Here is an 18,563-nt window from a genome sequence, read left to right as displayed (position 1 = left end):
TGGGACAGGAACCATACACATTAGTGAGCACAGACAAACAGGGGTGTCACTGAGGTGAGTGAACACCTGGAAGTCCGGTGACAAAATCACCCATCCTTTCCCATTTAAAGTAAAATCACCAAGTCCCTCACTCTGAGATGAACCCATAGGATTTCATCCTTCAGAAGAAACACCAACAAGCAAAAGAAACATCTTCTGATTTTTATGGATTCCACATGAAGGAACAGTGATGTCCCCACAGCACAGAAGCACCGGAGTGGGGCACAACCATCCCTCCTCCAGGTGGGAGGCAGCCAGAAACCAAGAGGTTCAGAAAATGACAGAAAATGAATAAATTTTAGATAAATTAGACAAAAATACAAAGAACTAATAATATTTCAGTTAACATCCATTTTTAAATAGATCGACACATGAATAAAGGTGTTAATAAGTTAAGAAGCTCTGTGAAATCTGAAAATGCAGGATTTCTAGAAAATAGAATCTCTTGCTGCAGCTTCTGGACTCTTCTAGGGCCAATGTAACTTCTGTCTGCCTGAACACACAAAAGCAACACTGGAGACAGTACCCTGCTAGATCTTAAAATATGAAAAACTGAACATTCTTTGACAGGAACAATTTTAAATAGTCTATTTTTTTTTTTTTTGCTACAGAGAGTAAACAGATAACTCTTACTGATGGCATTAGAGAATTAACAGATACAAGCCTTGTCAAAAATAATTTAAGCTCCAAAGTTAGTCTCTGAGAAAGGTTTTGAAGGGGTTTTTTAAAAATCCTTCAAGGATTTTTATAAAATTCCTTTGAGGACTTTTATAAAATTCTTCACAATGTAAATCTCTTATGTAGAATATAAATTTTAGTGGTATTTTATTAACATATTGTATAACTATCATATAACTCATAAGGTAATTATAAATATTAATAATAAGCCCTGTAGTGATCACCTGGGCCAGGACCCCTGCACAAGCCATTACTGGGTGGTGTAGAGGACAGGGAGCTCTGCTCATCTCCCACAGCTTGACAAGACATTCCATCCTTTTTCCAGAAAAATATTTGCTGGAAAGTGCAACCTAAGCTGTATTTTGATCAGTTTATCTGATCTTGTCAAACATGGGCCCAGCAGTGGCTGTGAGGTCAGCAAAGGGCTCAGGCTGCTGCAGCTTGACGACCTCCTGCTTCTTCAGCACCAGGAAGATGTAAAATGTGGCTGCAGCTTCTTTGCGGTTGTTTCTCCGGCAGAGCTCCCGAAAACTGAAGGAGCACATGCCTGATCTCTTCAGTTGCTGCGTGAGGGAAATGAGAAATCAGTCAGGTCAGCTTCTCCACCAGTAAAACTGGAGCCCAAACAAAGAGCACTGCATAGAGGGAATATCTCTGCCTGAATGCCTCAAATAGGATCCAATCTCCATAGAATCATGGAAGCACACACTGGCTTGGGTTGGAAGGGACTTTAAAGACCATCTCACTCCCCCACCCTGGATCCCTCCAACTAGACAAGGTTGTTCCAAGCCCCATCCAACCTGGTCTTGAATACTTCCAGAGATGGGGAGTCCACAACCTCCCTGTCTATCTTCCATCTGTGTTTATAGAAGTGACTCTTAACATTTTAATGCCATAATAGTGTTGGTACTTATGTATGTTACTAATATCTACAATTCCACAGAATTCCATTACATCAGTGGAGTGCTTCCATCATGCTTTGTGATTGATAACAATAAATATCCTTGATCAGTTCTTTGGTTTCAGAGTTCTCTTGTTTTTTTAAAGGCTGTAAATATTTATTTACTATTTGCACAGAACCTTTGAAACACGTTCAAAAAAAAGAGCATTCAGAAAATTCTAGTAATTCCAGCAGCTGTGGAAAGGAACACCACACATCAAGCACCCAGAATCCTGATTTTTCCACAGAAATACCCAAAAAAGCACATGCTGCAAGTGAGAAGCAGAGACACAATGAACAGTAGAAGGAAGAGCTTTTCTAACATGGTCCAGCTGAAAAGAACACCAAATTTTGGTATCTAATAACAAAACCCAGCACTGGTACCTGTAAAGTCTTTTGTAACCGAAGAGTTCTTTTGCCCCATCTTATTTCTTCATTGTCTTTCCTGGTCACTGTTTGCTCCTTGAGAGGAAGTAAACAGAAAGTTAGTCAGGGTGTGTAAAAAGTCACACACCACGAGAAAAAGGACAGGAGTTCCAGCCTGGCTGAAAATCCAGATGGAGCTGGATATCTGGATAGCCAAACTCAGGGAATCTGGAGCCTCTGACACCTTTGTGCTCACACAAGGCTGTGTGAAACAAAGGAAAGAATGGGACCTGTGTGCTTTGTGCTACAGAGGCAGCTCAGGTGCAACATGGACATGGTCCCAGTGAGGCAGCTCCACAGCCAGGTACTGCTCTGTGGGACTGGGATTCTGACAGGATTTGTACTGGCCAGGAGCTTAAAGAGATATTTGAATATTTAGCTTGAGATTTTGGGCTTAACCTCTGAAGTCTGCAGCTGACTGCCCTGGTTTCAGAGTACCTGAACATCCTCAGAACCAGCAAGGTTGAAATTATTTCCCTCTCACAGGAAGCAAAACTCCCTGTAAATTCATGATGCTATTTGTTTGTTTTTTTAAAAAGAAACAGGGTTCTCTTCTGAAACAAGCCAGGGCCATCAGCTTAGGACGCACACCTCTGGCACCTCCACCTGCTGTGCTTCAGCTTCCTGGCCCAGGGAATTTTTTGAGCTCTCGGAGAAAGCTGCTCCATCCTCCTGTGAGTATGAAAATGACAATTACTAGGCCTGACTATTTGTGCACACAGTGCAATTCTCCTCACACAGTTCTGCTCAAAGAATTTATTGTAATCAATTTCTTCAGAATGAGTTAATAGCTGCTATTTCTACCATGTCTTTCCTGATACAGGGAAGGACCTTGCCATAGGATTTATCTACAGATGAATCTAAACCTATGGGCAGAGTTCAGGCATGGAGCACACATTTTCTACTGCCATTAGCTCCAATTTCATCACTTTTCAACATTAATGAGCCTCATATTCCCTAAAGAATACCCTTTAGCAGAAGTGAAGATGGAAGAGATATTGCTTAAGTATTTCCTCAATATGACACACAAAATGTATGTTTTATCCTTTATAAAGATTATATTTGTCTCTTCAGTACAATATTTCATATTTAATATTAAGCTCTCATATATACTTAGTGATTAAACTGTAATCTATGCTGATGAATAAACATTTTAATTAATCATTCATTCGTTATGGGAGTTTACCAAATTATAAATAAACTTTCATCACACAAGCTACTTAATGCTCTCTTGACCGTTTTTAGCATCCTTTCCAAACATTAGTAATTTCTTAACATGCTTTAAATGGAACCTTAGCAAAAAGTGGAACCAATAGGCACACTTAAGTCTCTAAAACTGAGGAAAACTGCTCACTATAATTTCACCACAGTTCTCATTGGTTTCATTTCTGTCATTCTGTGATGTCAACATAAAGGAATCATTTATAATTTTTCTCCCAGTCTCAGAATGAGCTGGCTCCTTCAGGTAACTTGGCTCTTCTACTGGCAGCATCTCTGTATTAACAGAAAACCAAGGTTGAAGAGGAAATTACTGTCAATCACCATCTTTAAAAAAACCCACTGAAAATCAAAAATCACACACAAGTTCAGAGTCTTTGAGAGGAAGAGCCAGAATAAGCAAATATTGAAGAAACATCATTCCCAACAGGAGCATGTAAGAAGAACCTTCCAAGGCAGGTTTTCCTTTTCTGAAAGCTGACCTTTATGGACTCACAGGAGGTGGGGTTGTTAATTAATTTTTGAGGTAGGTTAGGTTCCCAGCAGAGCAAAAGAATGAAAGTGGATACATCCTTCTCAGAAGATCTAAAATGGAACATTTCTTCTTGCCTGATATTAACCAAACACATCTTCCAGATACATGTAAAACTATTTACATTAATTTGGAATTTTGGAGAGGAGTTTGATTAAGCTTAGAATAAGTGGGAAGCTATTTTTTTAAATTATATTGAAAAAAAAAAACCAAAAAAACACAAGCAACATTACCCAAATCTGCAGTTTCAGAGATAATTAGAGAAACCAAAGATGAAACCAAAAATATCTCCTTATGCCACAAGGAAGAAAAGACTTGGATTTAATTTAATTTCTAAGAAACAAAAGAACAGCAAAGTAGTAATTTGTGTAATACTGCACATCAACACCTCTTGTGTCTCTCAAACATTATGTAGAATAGAAAATACTCTCTAACAGCTAATTCTGCACAACAGAATTAAAATATTACCTGTAGTGTCTTGCTCTTTCCTCATTTCTTTAATTTCAGACATACTCTGTATTCCATTTGCTCTCATCTTAAATCTGTCAGTCTTGAAGCATTTTTCAAACAACTGAAAATAATTATTTTTTTGTTTGCTTTCAGAATATCATGTCAGATTATTTACAAACATCAACACAAAATATGAATATGAGCTGTATGTTAATGACTGCAACCCAGAATTTCAGTATCTGAACTAGGTCACGCTGAAAATCTGCAATTTTTTTTTGTTTGTTTGTTTTTAAGCAATAGCCTTCTGCAGCTCCAACATGAATTCAATAAGAAAACATCTTAGGAGCAGCTTGAATCATTTTTCTTGAAGCCAGCCAGTAAGGAAGGATGAAAGAAAGAAACATCTGCAGTTTTCATCTTCTTAAAGAGCAAGTTGTAATTCTGCAGCTGGACTCTAAGTGGTGAAGCTGCACTGCTGCAGTGAACCCTTCCAAATCCATCAGCAATATTCTACTAGTAATGAATGATGTACCTTTAAAGTAAATATAAACAAAAGATCTCTCAAATTGATTACACAGAGGAAATAAACCAGAAAACAATACAACAAAGGAGAAAGTATAAAAGAAATGGACAGAAACATCAAATGTTATGTCTCAGTGTAAGATCAGTCAGGCGCCAGTGTGTGAATTGAAACATCAGCTCTTGTGTTCGTTTTGTAATTTTTCACTTGCTGGTGTGCAGAAGGTTAAGTCTGTGACCCCACAGCTGATGAAACAATTAATGGTGAGCGTGCAAACCATCAGGTGTCCAGCTGACCAATACTGCAGAGCAATGCTCAGTGCACACCTGCAGCCAGCTCCAAGTTCGGATCAAACAGAGTCTGCAAAACCTCTCTCAGTCAGATCCTAGCTCTGCAACAATCCTGGAACCTACACAGTGGTATAGACCTCAAGGAGCTGATCTTTACCTTTTGCAGCTGAGCATGAAGCATAGGCTGTGAAGAATGGGACAGGAGTTTATCCACACCTCCCCACTCCTTCCACATCATCGTTTTCTTGGTTGGGGGAGCGAGGTCCAGCGTGGCCAGGAGGTCAGTGTAGTTGGTGAGCTGCTTGTAAATGGTGTGGCAGCTGAGCTCCTTCTCTACGTCCACCAGCAGCTTCCTCTTTCTTTTTTTTTTTTTCCTCTGGGTGACAGCTACATAAAGCAAGTATTAATAACAAGTCTTAAGGTCTATTTCTAGGACATTAGGCACACAAAAAAGCCCAGTGAATCAACCTGGCTGCCAACCTTCTGAACACTGCCTAGACTTGAAAATCAAAGTACAAGTGCACAGGCCACTCCTTCAAAAGTTTCTACAAAGTTTTCACTCTTTGTACTCTTTTACTGGAAATTTCCTTATGTTTAATTGTGGAAGACAAATGACTCTTTTAATAAAGAGCTGGGCACAGGACAACTTACTGATAACACATGCTAGAGCAACAAAACTGAATAAGCTGTCTTTAATCCATCAGGAAATTAAGTGCTCCAGGAACCGCTGATGTACTCAAGAGGTTTCATTACCTCATAATTAATATCTGTATTTGTCAGTTTAATCATTTAGCAATTTAATCAAGATGTAAACACAAAAGAAAGACACAGATTAGTTATATAGCCATAACTTCCTGGATATTATTTGGGCAGGCCAGAAAATTCCAATATTGTAAATATTGCTGTCAACATGAGCTTGCTTATTCATAAAGAGCCACCAATGTGATAGGGGACATTGAGATTTCCTCTGCAGAGGAAATGTAATAGTCTTCACCTTGGATCTTGTTAAAAGCTCACAAACCAATGTTTTCCAAAGGCTTGAAAGATTTAGGATTGTGATTTTAAATATAAAAGTCACTGATGTGTAAATGGCAATTAAAGTTTTTCAGGTGAATCTTCAGTACCACCCCCAAGGCCAAGCTTCCAATGCTACCAGAGCTGAAGAGCAACAAAACCTGACTTGGTACATGGAAGAAACTGCAAGCAGAAATTCGGGCAGCTGAGATAAATAACCTGACACTGGGTTTGTATAATATTTACTGTAAAAAGGAACTCTCACAGCAGGAGCAGATGAAATCTAAGGTAGAAATAATCTATATTGCAAGTATTTTCACTACTAAGAAGCAAACCAAAGCTAGTTAATGCAAACATTCATCAGAAACTGATCAACTTCTGACCTGTATCATCAACTGACTCAAGCACAAATCCTTCTTCCTGGAACAAAAGGATTGTCTCACTCATTGTGTGATTTACATCCTTAACAGTGGTGTCTGCACAGTTGGACTCAACTGCAAGAAAACCCAGCAAATAACCCAAATTAAAAAAAAAAATACAATATGGACTAATTTTTCAATCACACGACAGAGAATGCCACCAGACAAAACCAGCGAGAAATAGGAAACTGTGGTTTTGTTTATAATCTCACTTATGTTCACCAGTTCCTTCTCATACTCTACACTTCCCTTCACTGGTCCCAGAATGACCAGGCTGCAGCAGAGACAGAAGAACTGATCTGGAGAAAACCCACACAACAGAAAGTGTTTAGGGGCAAAGGTGTTTAGTTTCAATCCCTGTTTCCAGTTCCAGGCAAGTGCATGGCAGTGTGGACATCTCTGTCAACAGAAAAGAAACAAGTAGCACCAGCAGTAAAGCAAGGGGAGGCAAGAGCAACTCTATTCCTTTAAAGCTATTCCAGAATTCTCTGTTTTAAACTAACACTCTGATGGGGAAGTAAGGATTTAAGATAGCAAAAATTTCTCAGAAATAGTTATCAAAGCTTAATTTCTTTCATCAGCATCAAACCAAAAGAAGGTTAACAACACCTTTATGAGCTACTTAAGAGTCATTTGGTGCAGAAATACGAAGCCAGAAATAGAAGCAAAGATTTGTTTCTTTTGGAAAAGACCTTTTAAGCTCTCACTAGGAAAGTTCGCTGTTACAGGACACCCTTATTTGGGTTTCTTTCCCCCTCAAAAGGGACATCATGCTGTGAGCAGCAGGGTGGACCAACAGCATATCCAACAGGATGTCACATGAAAGTGTTTCTAAGCAATGTCAAGTCACAAATTTGGAATCCTTAAATCAAATAAAATTATCCTAAAATGGTGGATGAAGCGGTTTGGGGGGGAAAAAAAAGCAAAATAAATGAAGAAAGGAAAAAGGCACAAGGATACTACAAAAAGCTGAATGTGAGCGACATTAGGCATTAACACAGGAACAGAGGGTTTATGTGAGATGGAGCAGACACTGCAAACTCACTGGCTGTGCTGTTCTCTGGCAGATCTTGTGACAAAGGACGTGATTCCTCCACATCAAGGATGTCTTTATCTAGGACATTTTCCTCATCCCTCAACAGGATTTCTTAAATACAAAGCACATAGTTTTAATCATTCTAAGCCTTAGTAGTCATGAAATAGCCTCATACAGCCTAATGTTAGTGAAGGTTAATACTCTGCAAAGAAAGCAAGCTCAGCTTCCGCAGATGGCCGTCAGTGGCACGGCTGTCTGCAACAGCACACAAAGGAGGGGATTAGTCCCAAGTTTGAGATTTCCACCTTTTTTTTTTTTTTTTTAATATGGCCTTGATAGTGTCAACAGGTATCAATCTGTAAGGTTTACATAAATGCTCTGAGCCATAATGATGTAGAAACTACTTTGTTGCCTTTGTTATTACAACAGTAAGGATAAAAATACTGCACTATTTCACCTGTGAAAATAGAAATTAAATTGTTAAACATTAAGCATAAATTTAATGCCTTTATTTCTAAAATAATGAAATACAGCCTTTAAACCAATTTGACTTGGCAGTGTCAAAGTGATCATAGACTTAATGACAGGTAGGAAAAATATATGTATGAAAACAACAAATAACATAGAATTTATGTTTGACAACAATCGCTTTGGTGCTGTCTTAACTGTTTTCCTGTAAGAATAAAAATATTTGGAAAGGAACTGATTCTGTTTGCCTGCGGCAAACCCTACCAATCATATCTGCAGCATCCTCCTCATCCCCAAAATGGTCATCCTGGAAGGAGTAAACATCTTCATGCAGCACAGATTTGTCTCTGCTGGTGCTGGCTGAGTTGGGATCAGCCACCAGACTGTTACTGCTCGTCAGGACACTGCCCTCAAAGAAGTTCTGTCTCTTCAGTGCTACTGCTTCTTCATCTGAGGGAACACACAATTCCTGATCCCTCATCTGTGTGAGTTTTATAAACCCAGATGTATCAATTTCCTAATTTTCCAAGTAATTTTTAAAAGATTGCAAGACATCCCATACCTCAAATGGAATAAAAAATAAACAAGGTTATCTAATTTAGGAAAAGCAGGAAATGTTTGATTTGGTTCTCAGTCTCTGACACCAGATTATATTGCTTACACAAAATTTTAAACCTAAGACAGCATGATAGGCCAATCAGCAAAAGCATGAAACAAATGGACTTTTAATCAAAGCTTTTTCACACGTGGAAAGGGCTCACATAAAAGTTTCACATAAGACACACTTCTCCTTATGAAATATTTCTAATTTCTCAGCTTCTCTCACCAAAGTTTCTATCACCGAGAAGTATACTGCTTTCATAATCCTCTGTAAGTGTGATTTCTTCAGCTCTGCTCTGATTCAAGGTAAAATGTTCAGCAACATCAATGGCTCTGATGAAAAAAATATTATAAAAATATAGAGTGAACTGAAACTCATTGAGCATTCAGCTGGAATGTCAAAACTTGTTTCTACACAGCCTTCAATCCTGGCATTTTATCACAAGCCCCCATATTCTCCACTCTCTTTTGCCAGTAAACTTGGGCTTTTGCGATTTTGTTCCCATCCAAGCCCTGGTACCTACCAGACCCTTGTCAGAAGGCAACTCATTAGTGAAACATCCTTTAAATCAAATTACACAACTCTTTGGGCAGGTAGAAAAGGCACCTTTACAGATTTAGCACACTGAGGCACTTTATTCAAGTGTATTATATTGCAGCTGTAATCACAAAATAATAAACCCTTACTGATCCCATCAAACCATATTTATGAGGAGGAACAGAGCAACCCCCAGTGGAAATCTCTTGTCCTGGACCTTTGGGGCATCAGAGCCATCAGAAACATGACTTAGCCTCCTGGTTTTTATCAGTTTTCTACATTAATGCTGCTTTGTGTCAAAAAAGCCTAAGAAATATGCTGGCTTTTTCTCAGGAGCCAGGCTGACTATTGCTGATAAAACACCCCAGCCCCAGAGAGCAGTGGAGCAGAAACAAAATGAAGTTACCCAGTGGAACAGTGCAACACTGTGTGGTTACTGGCCACATCTTTCAGGATTAATACTAATTTTTATCTCTTCTCTTGAGGTTCCGAAAGCTGTTTGTATCCTTCACTCAGACAATTTAAAATCCTGAAGTCTAAGTTCAAGACATTATTCCATTGTGAAGGTCTGTTGATTAAAGGACTGAGGAAAACTACCAAAGCACAACGCCTGTAGCTGTAGCCTTGCAAAGCTCAGAATTTGGGAGAATTCAGTTATTAAATCTAAACAACCCAACCTGAGTCTTGATCAGATAACACCAAGTATAGCTTTTACTTCTGAAAATTCTAAAAGAATGAATAAAAACTAGGGAAGCATTTACTTTACATCCGGTAGCGGTGCTTCAAAATCATGAAATTCTTCAGGTAATGTAATGGACTGATAAGCAGCCTCAAAGTTCTCTTCTGGAAGGTCAAGAAGCCCTGAAATAAACAGACAACATAACAAAATAAGTATCAATAAAATAAAAGTAGTGTTCTCTCCCAAGTAGTATAATAAACCTATAAACCTGTCAGGAGGGGCTGCTGCCATTCTAAATCACAGAACAGTAAAGCTTAGGCACCCAAAAGTGGAATTTCAGTTTCCATGTCCTTAAGATGATCTATTTTTTACAGACACATACAAAAGAGTCTGCTGCAACAGGACCTGAAATACTTAAATACTTGTGTTGGGGAACAGCTGCTTTAAGTCCCTGGAAGGTTCTCCCAGCTGAGACTGGGAGACTCTAGCCAGAGTCTTTCACAGCACTGCAAATGAACCACTGTGCTTTCCTTTCCTCTGCTCTGTCTCCATAATACTGTTCTCCAGCATCAAATAGTTATGTACTCAGACTGCCAGTTACTTGGGTATCAGAGGATCCTGGAAAAAATCACGTGAGGAGGGATTTCTCAAGGTCATCCAACCCAACCTTTTGCTCAGAACAGGGTTAATTTCAAAGTCAGATCACTTTTGACCATTTCTGTTGATGGAGATTTCACAGCATCCCTGAAAAGCCTCTTTCAGCATTTTACCACTTCTGCTGAGATTATTCTCCCCACTTCTATCTAGGTAAAGTCTCTGTTGCAGCAGTGGTGACTGTTGTGTGCTCTTGAGCTGTGTGGTGCTCTCCAAGTTGCTATAGGATCTATCTCCAAAATAGCCAGCAGTTGTGGCTGGCAGATTTCAGTTGCATATTAAGGAAAATTTCTTCACTAAAAGGGTTTTCAAGCCCTGGCACAGGCTGCCTAGGGTAATGCTGGTGTCACCATCCCTGGAGGGATTTGAAAGACATGTGGTATTTGGGGACATGGCTTAGTGGTGGCCTTGGCAGTGCTAGGTGAACAGTTGGACTGGGTTTTGGAGGGCTTTTCCAGCCTAAATGGTTCTGTGATTCTATAATTCTGTGATCATATCCTTGAGAATAATGCAGAGTAATTATTCACTATTTTGCAAACAGGCCAGGTCACACAGCACATTAAAACTGGCAGTAGACACTGCTGTTCTCAGACTCTTAGACAACAGTGCCTCCCATTTATTGCCTAAGTATGACAAACACAGAGCCTGTTGGGAAAGGCTCCAGTCATCTCTGCTCCCTTCTCCCTGTCTGCATGGCTAGAGCTCAAAACACACTGTCAGGTCTGGCACTGACACTGTTCGACATGTTGTTGGTGTCATCAGAAATTAAAATTAATTATCTAGCAATGGAGGCTGAACTCAAGCATCTTCATGTAAGTCCTCTTAAGATACTGCTTCTGTTAAGGGAGTCAAAGACCTGAAATTGCACTAAATTAAGCCAGACTAAACACCAGCAGTAGGTGCTAGTATGTTCAGTTTCCTTTGGGGTCAGTAATGTGTATTTAACAGAAATATCTGAAAATTAACTTGTAAAATGAGAGTGGTACAGGACACAGATGAAAAAACGCTGAATTTTGTGTATACCTGGACGAAAGGCTGTCTTCATTTTGGTCAGAGCTTCATTGCAGTCTGCCAAGAGGTACTTTGCTTTCCTGTTGTAAATCCGCACCACCCCCAGGAGTAAGTGTCCAGAGGTTCGCAGAGCAATAGCAAACTGTGAGGATTTAAATTTAAGAAAAAAGTTGTTCAGGAGTTAGTATGTTTGGCAAAAACGTTAAAATATTACACACAAGCAACAGAGTTCTCTACAAGAGACCAGCACCTCCACCCCAGGACTGTCCAGGAGATCCCCCCTCATGCCACAGCCTACCTTTGGGGAGAGGATTTTTTGTACTGTGGCCTCTAAATTGCACTCAAAGATATGTGCCTTGGTGAGCTTCTTCTCCCAGTGGGCAGCCAGCCAGATTTTGGCCAGCGGCCCCCGCTTGTTGATGAGCAAATGGACGTAGAACATGGTGCCTGGCCAAAGGTCTCAGGGCAGACCTGACAAAATTCCCTGAGCTCTTCCCGTTGCAACAGGAGATGGGGGACCAAGTGGGATTAGGGATTTAATGGAATCTGAGGGGTTGGGGGGCCCAGTCGGTGCTATGGGGAAGGGGGAATTTAGTGGGATCTGAGGGGATGGGGGGACACAACCAGGCACTGAAGGGGATGAGAGGATTTATGGGATCAGAGGGGACAGGGTACCCAGGCAGATATTGAGGGGATGTGAGGACTTAGTGGGATCCAGAAGGGCTGGGATCACCCAGCTGGGTGCTGAGGGAATGAAAGGATTTAGTGGGACCCTCAGAGGGTGGGTGGGGGGGATTTGGCAGGATCCTTAGAGGATGGGTCAGGGTGGATTTAGCGGTGCCTGAGGGGACAGGGGGATCCAGCCAGGCCCTGCGGATTTAGCAGGACCCGAGGGGATGAGGTGACCAAGTCGCTGAGGGGACAGCGGGCCTGAGCAATGCCAGGAGGGACGCGTGGGATTTAGCGGGATCCTGAGGGATGGACGGGCACAGCCGGCGCTGAGGAGCCCTGGGGGGGATGAGGAGCCCGCTCGGTTCGGCGGGATCGAGGGGGATCAGCAGGCGCTGAGGGGGCTCGGCGGGGCGGGCGGACCCTCCTCAGGCCTCAGCCGAGGGCGGGAAGGCGCCGCGGCGGGGTCCCCACACCGGGCCCGCCCTCGGAGCCGGTGCCGGGCAGCGCCCGCCGCAACCTCCGTGGGCACTCGCCACGGACCTGCCGCTCTAAATGTTCCCCTGCTTCCTGGGGCTAACCACCAATACCCACACGTGCCCGGGAACACGTTGTCGCACCCCTCATTTTGGGTTCATGAGAGTGGAGAGCAACCTCACTCTCCCCATCCGCCCTTCTTCCTCTCCTCCCTTCCTCTCCTTGTCTTCTCCTCCTCTTCTCCTCCCGATCCCTTTCACCCTTGACGTTCTAAGAGCCCGTCTGCAGACACCACCCCATCTCTTTCTCTGCAGGTGAGCAGCTCCTGCGTGGCTCCAGACACGTCTGATAAAACTCCCCTGATGAAGGAAATTTGCAGAAGAAAACAAAACAAAAACAAAAACAACAAAAAAAAAAAAAAAAAAAAAAAAAAAAAAAAAAACCAAACCAAAAACAAAAAACACAGAGCCCAGAGCCTCGGATTGGGCCTCTGAGCAGGGGGGAAAGGCAAAAGGTGCACAGCCATCCATCTGTGTCAGCTCCAGCCACCCCTGAGAGAAGACAGTATGTTTGTACACTTAGGTATCACCAGCCAGGAAAAAATCGCTTGTCACCCTCTGCTTCGTGCTTTCCATGCTTTATATTCAGGCAGAACAAGTGAGGCTCCCGTTGCTCCCAGGCACAGCCCAGAGCATCAGCTGTTGCCATATCACGAGGCACCTGAGGTTTTCCCTGTCTCCCTGGTGTTAGCTGAAGATAACGAGATCTTAATTATCACCAGGAAAGTGCTGAGCCTCATCCCAGCACTGCTCTGCATCTGGTCATAGTGGCAAGCAGGGCTCCATCCCTCCAGCTGTCTTTGGGCTGGGGCTCAGACGTTTGGGGAAGGAGAGGGATTTTTGCTATAAACCATCCTTGGAATGGTGTATCCCCCAACGGGGACTTGGAGGAGCTTCCCACGAGCCCCAGAGCAGGTATCCACTGCTCTTCCACGACACCAAACCTGTCTGGGAACTCCATGCCCTGCAAGAGGGGAACCACCCTCACTGATGCCCACTGTGCAGCTCCAGCCCTCCCCAGAACCAAGGCTCATGTCCAGCCCTGCCTGCCTTGCTGGTGGCAACAGCTCCCAGGAGCAGATTCCTGGATCAGAAACTCCCCCCACTCCCCCCCCCCCCCCCCAATCCACGGGAAGCACTGGGATGTTGTGTCTGGGGTATACAGGGACTGGCAGTGACAGACAGGGAGGCTGTGATGTGCTGGACATCTCTGGTCCTCTCAAATTGCTGGATCTCTCGGTGATGTAGAGCCAGCTCCTGAGTTGCCTGGCTGCTTTTTCCCTGACCTCCGAGTCACCTTGAGCCGTGCTGGCTGCGGGTGCTCGCTCTGCCATGGGATGCTGTGAATGCTAAGGAGGCAGGAATTAAACTTCACCTCGGTGGTGAGGCTGGATAGGGGTCAGCACTGCCAGTGGGCACCAGACAGCTGTGCACTCCCCAAAACTGAGCTGTACTGCACAGGGCTTGTATTAGGGAACAGAGCCAGGTCCACAGCCTGTCTAGCTCCATCACATTTCTGCTCCTGCTGTCCTCTTCTGCGGGCCTGAGGCTCCCATTTGCTGTCCCTCTCATCCATGTTCAATCATTTCGTCTGAGGAGTGACATGTTCCCATCCCTGGTTCCCCGTCTGGCTCCTTCACCCTATTCCATATCCCAGACTCCTTCCCTCCCTCCTCTTTCCTTTTCTTTCCAAGTCGTCTGTCTCTCCCCTCCAGCACTCCTGCAGTTTCATTGTGAATTTTGGCAGTGCTCCTTCTGACCTTGGCTGTCTCCCTCCTCTCTTTGCTCCTGCACTGGCAGCATAGATCTTCACTGTCTCAGTTTCTCCTCCTCTTCTCTTGGTGCCAGCACCTTGGGGATGGAGTGGCCTTTGCCAGTCCCCATTCTCATGCTCAGCCACTCAGGATCAGGCTGTGGAAGGTTTTTGGACTACCCCGAGGCCCCTTCAAAGGCCTGGGGTCCCCTCCAGCTCCCATCCAGCAATGGCAGCAGGATCCTGGGGCAGCACAGTGCAAGCAGTGATGCCAGCAGGACGCATCCCTCCACCTCATCCCTCACAAATGGCCTCTTGAGCATTGCTGTGGGATTGGGGTGCAGGAGCAGCCCCCCAGGCAGCATAGAGCTCTGACCCCATGGCAGACTCTGCCCTGTCCCTGTATGAAGGCAGGTGGGAGCCACAGCATGAGTGCCTCTGGCTTCTGCCTCACAAATCCCCATCCTGGCCAGGCTCCTGGCCTTGGCATCCTTGGGTGCATGGGCAGCCATTGGACTTGGGTGCTCCAGAATAGAGGGCTTGACCACAGCTCTGCTCAGGAGCAAACTGGTGGCAGTTCTGTCTTCCCAGGGAATTTGGCGATGGTAAGGCAGCAGATCTGCTCCTGCCCATCTGTTCACAGTGATATGCCTGCCTGCTCCAAATCCATCTTTTTCTGCTGATTTGGGACAATCTGTGTCCCATGACCTACTTGTCTCCAAGCATCTCCTGCCTTCGTGCGGAGTGGGTTGGTACTAAAGACTCTCTAAATGTAGTTAACGTGTCAGGATGCACTTACATTTATTTTTAATTCTGCTTCTTTCTCGGCCCACTTCTGGCTACATCTCTGGGGACATTGTGCTAGGAAGCCTCTGTATTTCATAGAGTCACAGAGTCACGGAATGGTTTGGGTTGGAAGGCACCTTAGAGATCATCTCATTCCAAGCCCCCTGCCATGGCAGCTCCATGCCCCTGCTGCAGCTCAGAGACTGAGAGGTGCCATGTGTTGGTCTAGAGTGTTCCAGTCAGCATCATGAATAGACACTGTGCCTGCATAGGTGCTGAGCCTGGATCGTGTTGCACCTGTCCAGCCCTCAGAAAACACAAACGCACTTCTTTATTTGTGTGGCATGCTCTAAAACTCTCTGACCCTTTTTTATCCATTTTAGGTGTATCTGACTCCCTGCCTTGTCATGACACAGGTGGCAAGAAACTCCCATCTGACATCTCCACAGAGAGCAGTGCCCAGACACTATGGATAACACAGAGCCCAGTGTAGCTGCAGAGGAATGCACTGTGTGCAGGGACAGGGTTCAGGACATGATGGAGACAGGGTGCAGGGCACAAGTGGCATCCCTGCAGCCCCAGCACTGAGCTCACCCAGTGCCCACATCACTGGGTGTGCTTGTGGAGATGCTGGAAGCATGTGAAGGTGTTGAAGGGAATGGCAAAGTGATGGACAAACCTTCCCAGCAGCTGTCAGCAGCCCACCTGCTATTGCTTGGGATTTATATCCACATCTCCAGGCACTGCTCCAAATGTGGAAATAGACCACGTCGTATTAACAAACGAGGGAAAGCGTGTGGCTGCCAGCAGGTCGCTGCTGGGGCACGTGCCTGGGTCTGGTGCCAGGTCAGGGAGAAGAAGAGTGCAAGCACTGACATGAATGCTCTGAGGAAAATGGAATAAATAACTTGTGTGTGTGTGTGTGTGTGTGTGTGTGTGTGTGTGTGTGTGTGTGAAGGGGGGCATTATGTCATGGGACTGCAGTGGGATTGTGGTGGAACCGCAGGGCCCAGGAGCTCCTCTCTCCCAGGCTGGGGTGTATCATGCCTGGCCCAAACCCAGGTCAACCCCCACTTTCCCTGGGAATTTGGGCAACATCCACATGGGACCTCTCCCTGCTGTCTTTGGGGCTAGCGACGGTCATGCTGCAGCCCCATTGTTCCCAGCCCAGCTCCACCTCGGGTCCCACAGGGGACTGCTGGTTGTGGGGGGCACGTTCTCCAGGCAGACCCCACACAAAACCTACCGTGCTGCTCTGTCCTCTCCAAAGCCCCTCCCCACGCAGCCCCCCGGGGTGCCCACGGTGGGTCCCGGCTCTGTCGAGAGGGGTGCACAGAGGGGTCTCTGTTGCACAGGGTAGGTGCACAGCAGGTGCCGGTGTGCACCCGGGCGTGTGCATGTGAGTGCATGTGTGTGCCCCCCGTACGTGTGTGTGTGTGCGTGTGCGTGCGGCGGCCGTGCGCGACCGCAGCTCGGGACACCCACCGCCCGCCCCGCGGCGGCACCGGCACCTGCCCGGGGAGCCGGGGAGGCGGCGGGGGTAGGCAGCCCGACGCGGGGGACCGGGAGGGGAAGCGGGGCAGCTCTGTGCGGGCATCGGCGGGGAGGGCAGACAGCGGAGAAGCGGGAGCGGAGCCCGGTGCACGGAGCGGGGCCACAGCCCGGTGCGGGAGCGGGGAACGGGAGGACAGACCCCGGCGGGAGAGCAGGGTCCGGTGAGGGGCAATTTAGTGGAGTCACAGGGACACAGGTCCCCACAGGGAGTTTCAGACGGATTCGGGAAGGTGGGTCGCGCAGTGGGAGCCTGGTTTGGGAAGAGGGAGAGCCAGGTGGGACGACCCGGTTCGGAGAGGCAGGTGCCGGGTTCAGGAAAGGGGAGCATCCCGGCTTGGGGGTCGGCTCCAGGGAAGGGGGACAGTCCGGGCGGGGTCTCAGCTCCGAAGGTTGCCCGGTTCGGCTAAGAGAGATCCCGGGAGGAGGAGCAGCCCGGTTCGGAGACCTACGGGGTGGGGCTGGTAGCCCGGTCAGGGGAAGCGACGCCGGGAAGGGGAGGCATCCCGCCCTCGGGGTTCGGCTCTCTGGTTTGGGGAAGCATCCCGGTTCGGGGACCCGTCTCCGACCCAGAGGAGCATCCCGTCCCGCTTCGACCGCTCACCTTCGGCCGCGCAGGCCGGCGGCGGTTCCATGGCGTCCCCGCGGGCGGCGGAGCTGCGGAGCCCGGACGAGGCGGCGGCCGCGGGTGCGGGGGCTGGTGTGGGCGCGGGGGGGCCGGTGCCGGCGGGCCCGGGGCTGGCGCTGGCGCTGGGCTGCGCCCTGGGCGGCGCGGCGCTGGTGGTGCTGGCGGGGGCCGTTCCGCGGGCGGCGCGGCCCGACCCCGCGGTGCCGGCGCGGCAGATGGAGCGGCTGGAAGCTCGGGCAGCCCGGCTCCGCGCCCGCCTCGACCGCTGCACCGTGGCCGGGCTGGCGCTGCTGGCCCTGGGTGGGCTCCTGCTCGCCGCCCTGCTGCTGGCCGCCGCCGCCGCCCGCCGCCGCGCCCGGGCCGCCCGCCGCACCGGTGGCACTTATGGTTCGGTACGGCTGCGGCTGCGGAGGGTATCAGCTGAAGGGACGCGGGCGCTGCTCGAGAGCCAGCTGAGCCCCCCACCCCAGCCCCCCGAGGGGCCCGGCTCCTAGCTGTGCGCACCCCAGGGACCCCTCGCCACTGGCAGAAACGGGGTCCTCTTGCTGCACTCCAAAACTGATACCATTGGGTGAAACTTCGCCTACACCAGCCTTCAGCCGCCATTCTCACCTCCTTGAACCTTTCTTGAATGGTGCTCTGACCCAACAGCACCAGACTGATGAGGCTTTGAGGTATTCCACCAGACTGCATGGCCCTGGCCTGGGTTGTTCCCCACCACCAGCACTGGGACAGCATGGCCTTGGGACCTTTGGGACCTTCTGTCACCGCCTCAGCACTTTCCTGGACGGGATCCTGCCACCAGCATCATGGCAGTGGCACAATCAAGGCAGCCTTGGGATTTCTGTGCCATGGTCGGTTGCAGCCTGGACTGGATGTGAGGCTGAGCTCCTTCCCACAGCCAGGACCTGACTGCTCTTCCCTACAGATCTGTTTCTGCCATCAGTGACCATTTTTAGCAATAGTTTGCTGTAAAACTCTGGCACAGAGCTGGTGCTTGCACTGCTTTGGGTAGAAGAGGAGGCAGCAAGCCTGCCCACCACCTGTGGGGTGGGGTCCAGCCCCCTGCCAACCCCCAGCCCTCACACCCCACCAGCTCCTTTCTGCAGAGTAGGATAAAGGCCAGGA

The 18,563-nt window shown here is 47.0% G+C and overlaps 1 protein-coding gene across 9 annotated transcripts; it reads right to left on the bottom strand.

Moving 5' to 3' along the window:
- Nucleotides 1–185: 185 nt before the first annotated feature.
- Nucleotides 186–18,153, bottom strand: RAD21L1 (RAD21 cohesin complex component like 1). 9 transcript variants are annotated; one of them, XM_068207765.1, is made up of 13 exons: nt 17,412–18,149; nt 11,525–11,654; nt 9,930–10,029; nt 8,857–8,963; nt 8,295–8,480; nt 7,572–7,673; nt 6,491–6,601; nt 5,251–5,480; nt 4,302–4,404; nt 3,438–3,577; nt 2,675–2,755; nt 2,042–2,119; nt 186–1,280 (listed from the first exon to the last, which is right to left on the bottom strand). In XM_068207765.1, exons 1-13 carry the CDS (start codon nt 18,126–18,128, stop codon nt 1,089–1,091), a joined length of 2,277 nt encoding a protein of 758 aa, XP_068063866.1. In that variant the 5' UTR covers nt 18,129–18,149; the 3' UTR covers nt 186–1,088. The 9 variants fall into 9 exon arrangements, 8 of the variants coding, with proteins under 8 accessions (XP_068063866.1, XP_068063873.1, XP_068063871.1 ...); XM_068207772.1 differs by lacking the exon at nt 17,412–18,149 and adding an exon at nt 17,256–17,374; XM_068207770.1 differs by lacking the exon at nt 17,412–18,149 and adding an exon at nt 15,270–15,368.
- Nucleotides 18,154–18,563: the final 410 nt, after the last annotated feature.

The sequence above is a fragment of the Anomalospiza imberbis genome, chromosome 17 (genome assembly GCF_031753505.1).
Source record: "Anomalospiza imberbis isolate Cuckoo-Finch-1a 21T00152 chromosome 17, ASM3175350v1, whole genome shotgun sequence".
NCBI classification, from domain to species: Eukaryota; Metazoa; Chordata; class Aves; order Passeriformes; family Viduidae; genus Anomalospiza; species Anomalospiza imberbis.
The sequence above is the reverse complement of the archived record's forward strand: the minus strand, read 5'-3'. Positions and strand labels throughout refer to the sequence as shown.

What these genes read in the sequence shown, in the direction of transcription:
- RAD21L1 (XM_068207765.1), bottom strand. Translation starts at nt 18,128, where the DNA reads ATGCAGTCTGGTGGAATACCTCAAAGCCTCATCAGTCTGGTGCTGTTG. An exon ending in GCCAGAGAACAGCACAGCCA is followed by an intron (nt 6,602 to 7,571) that starts GTGAGTTTGCAG and finishes GTTTTCTTGCAG; the next exon opens with TTGAGTCCAACTGTGCAGAC. An exon ending in AGAACTGTGGTGAAATTATA is followed by an intron (nt 2,756 to 3,437) that starts GTGAGCAGTTTT and finishes TCATACTCACAG; the next exon opens with GAGGATGGAGCAGCTTTCTC.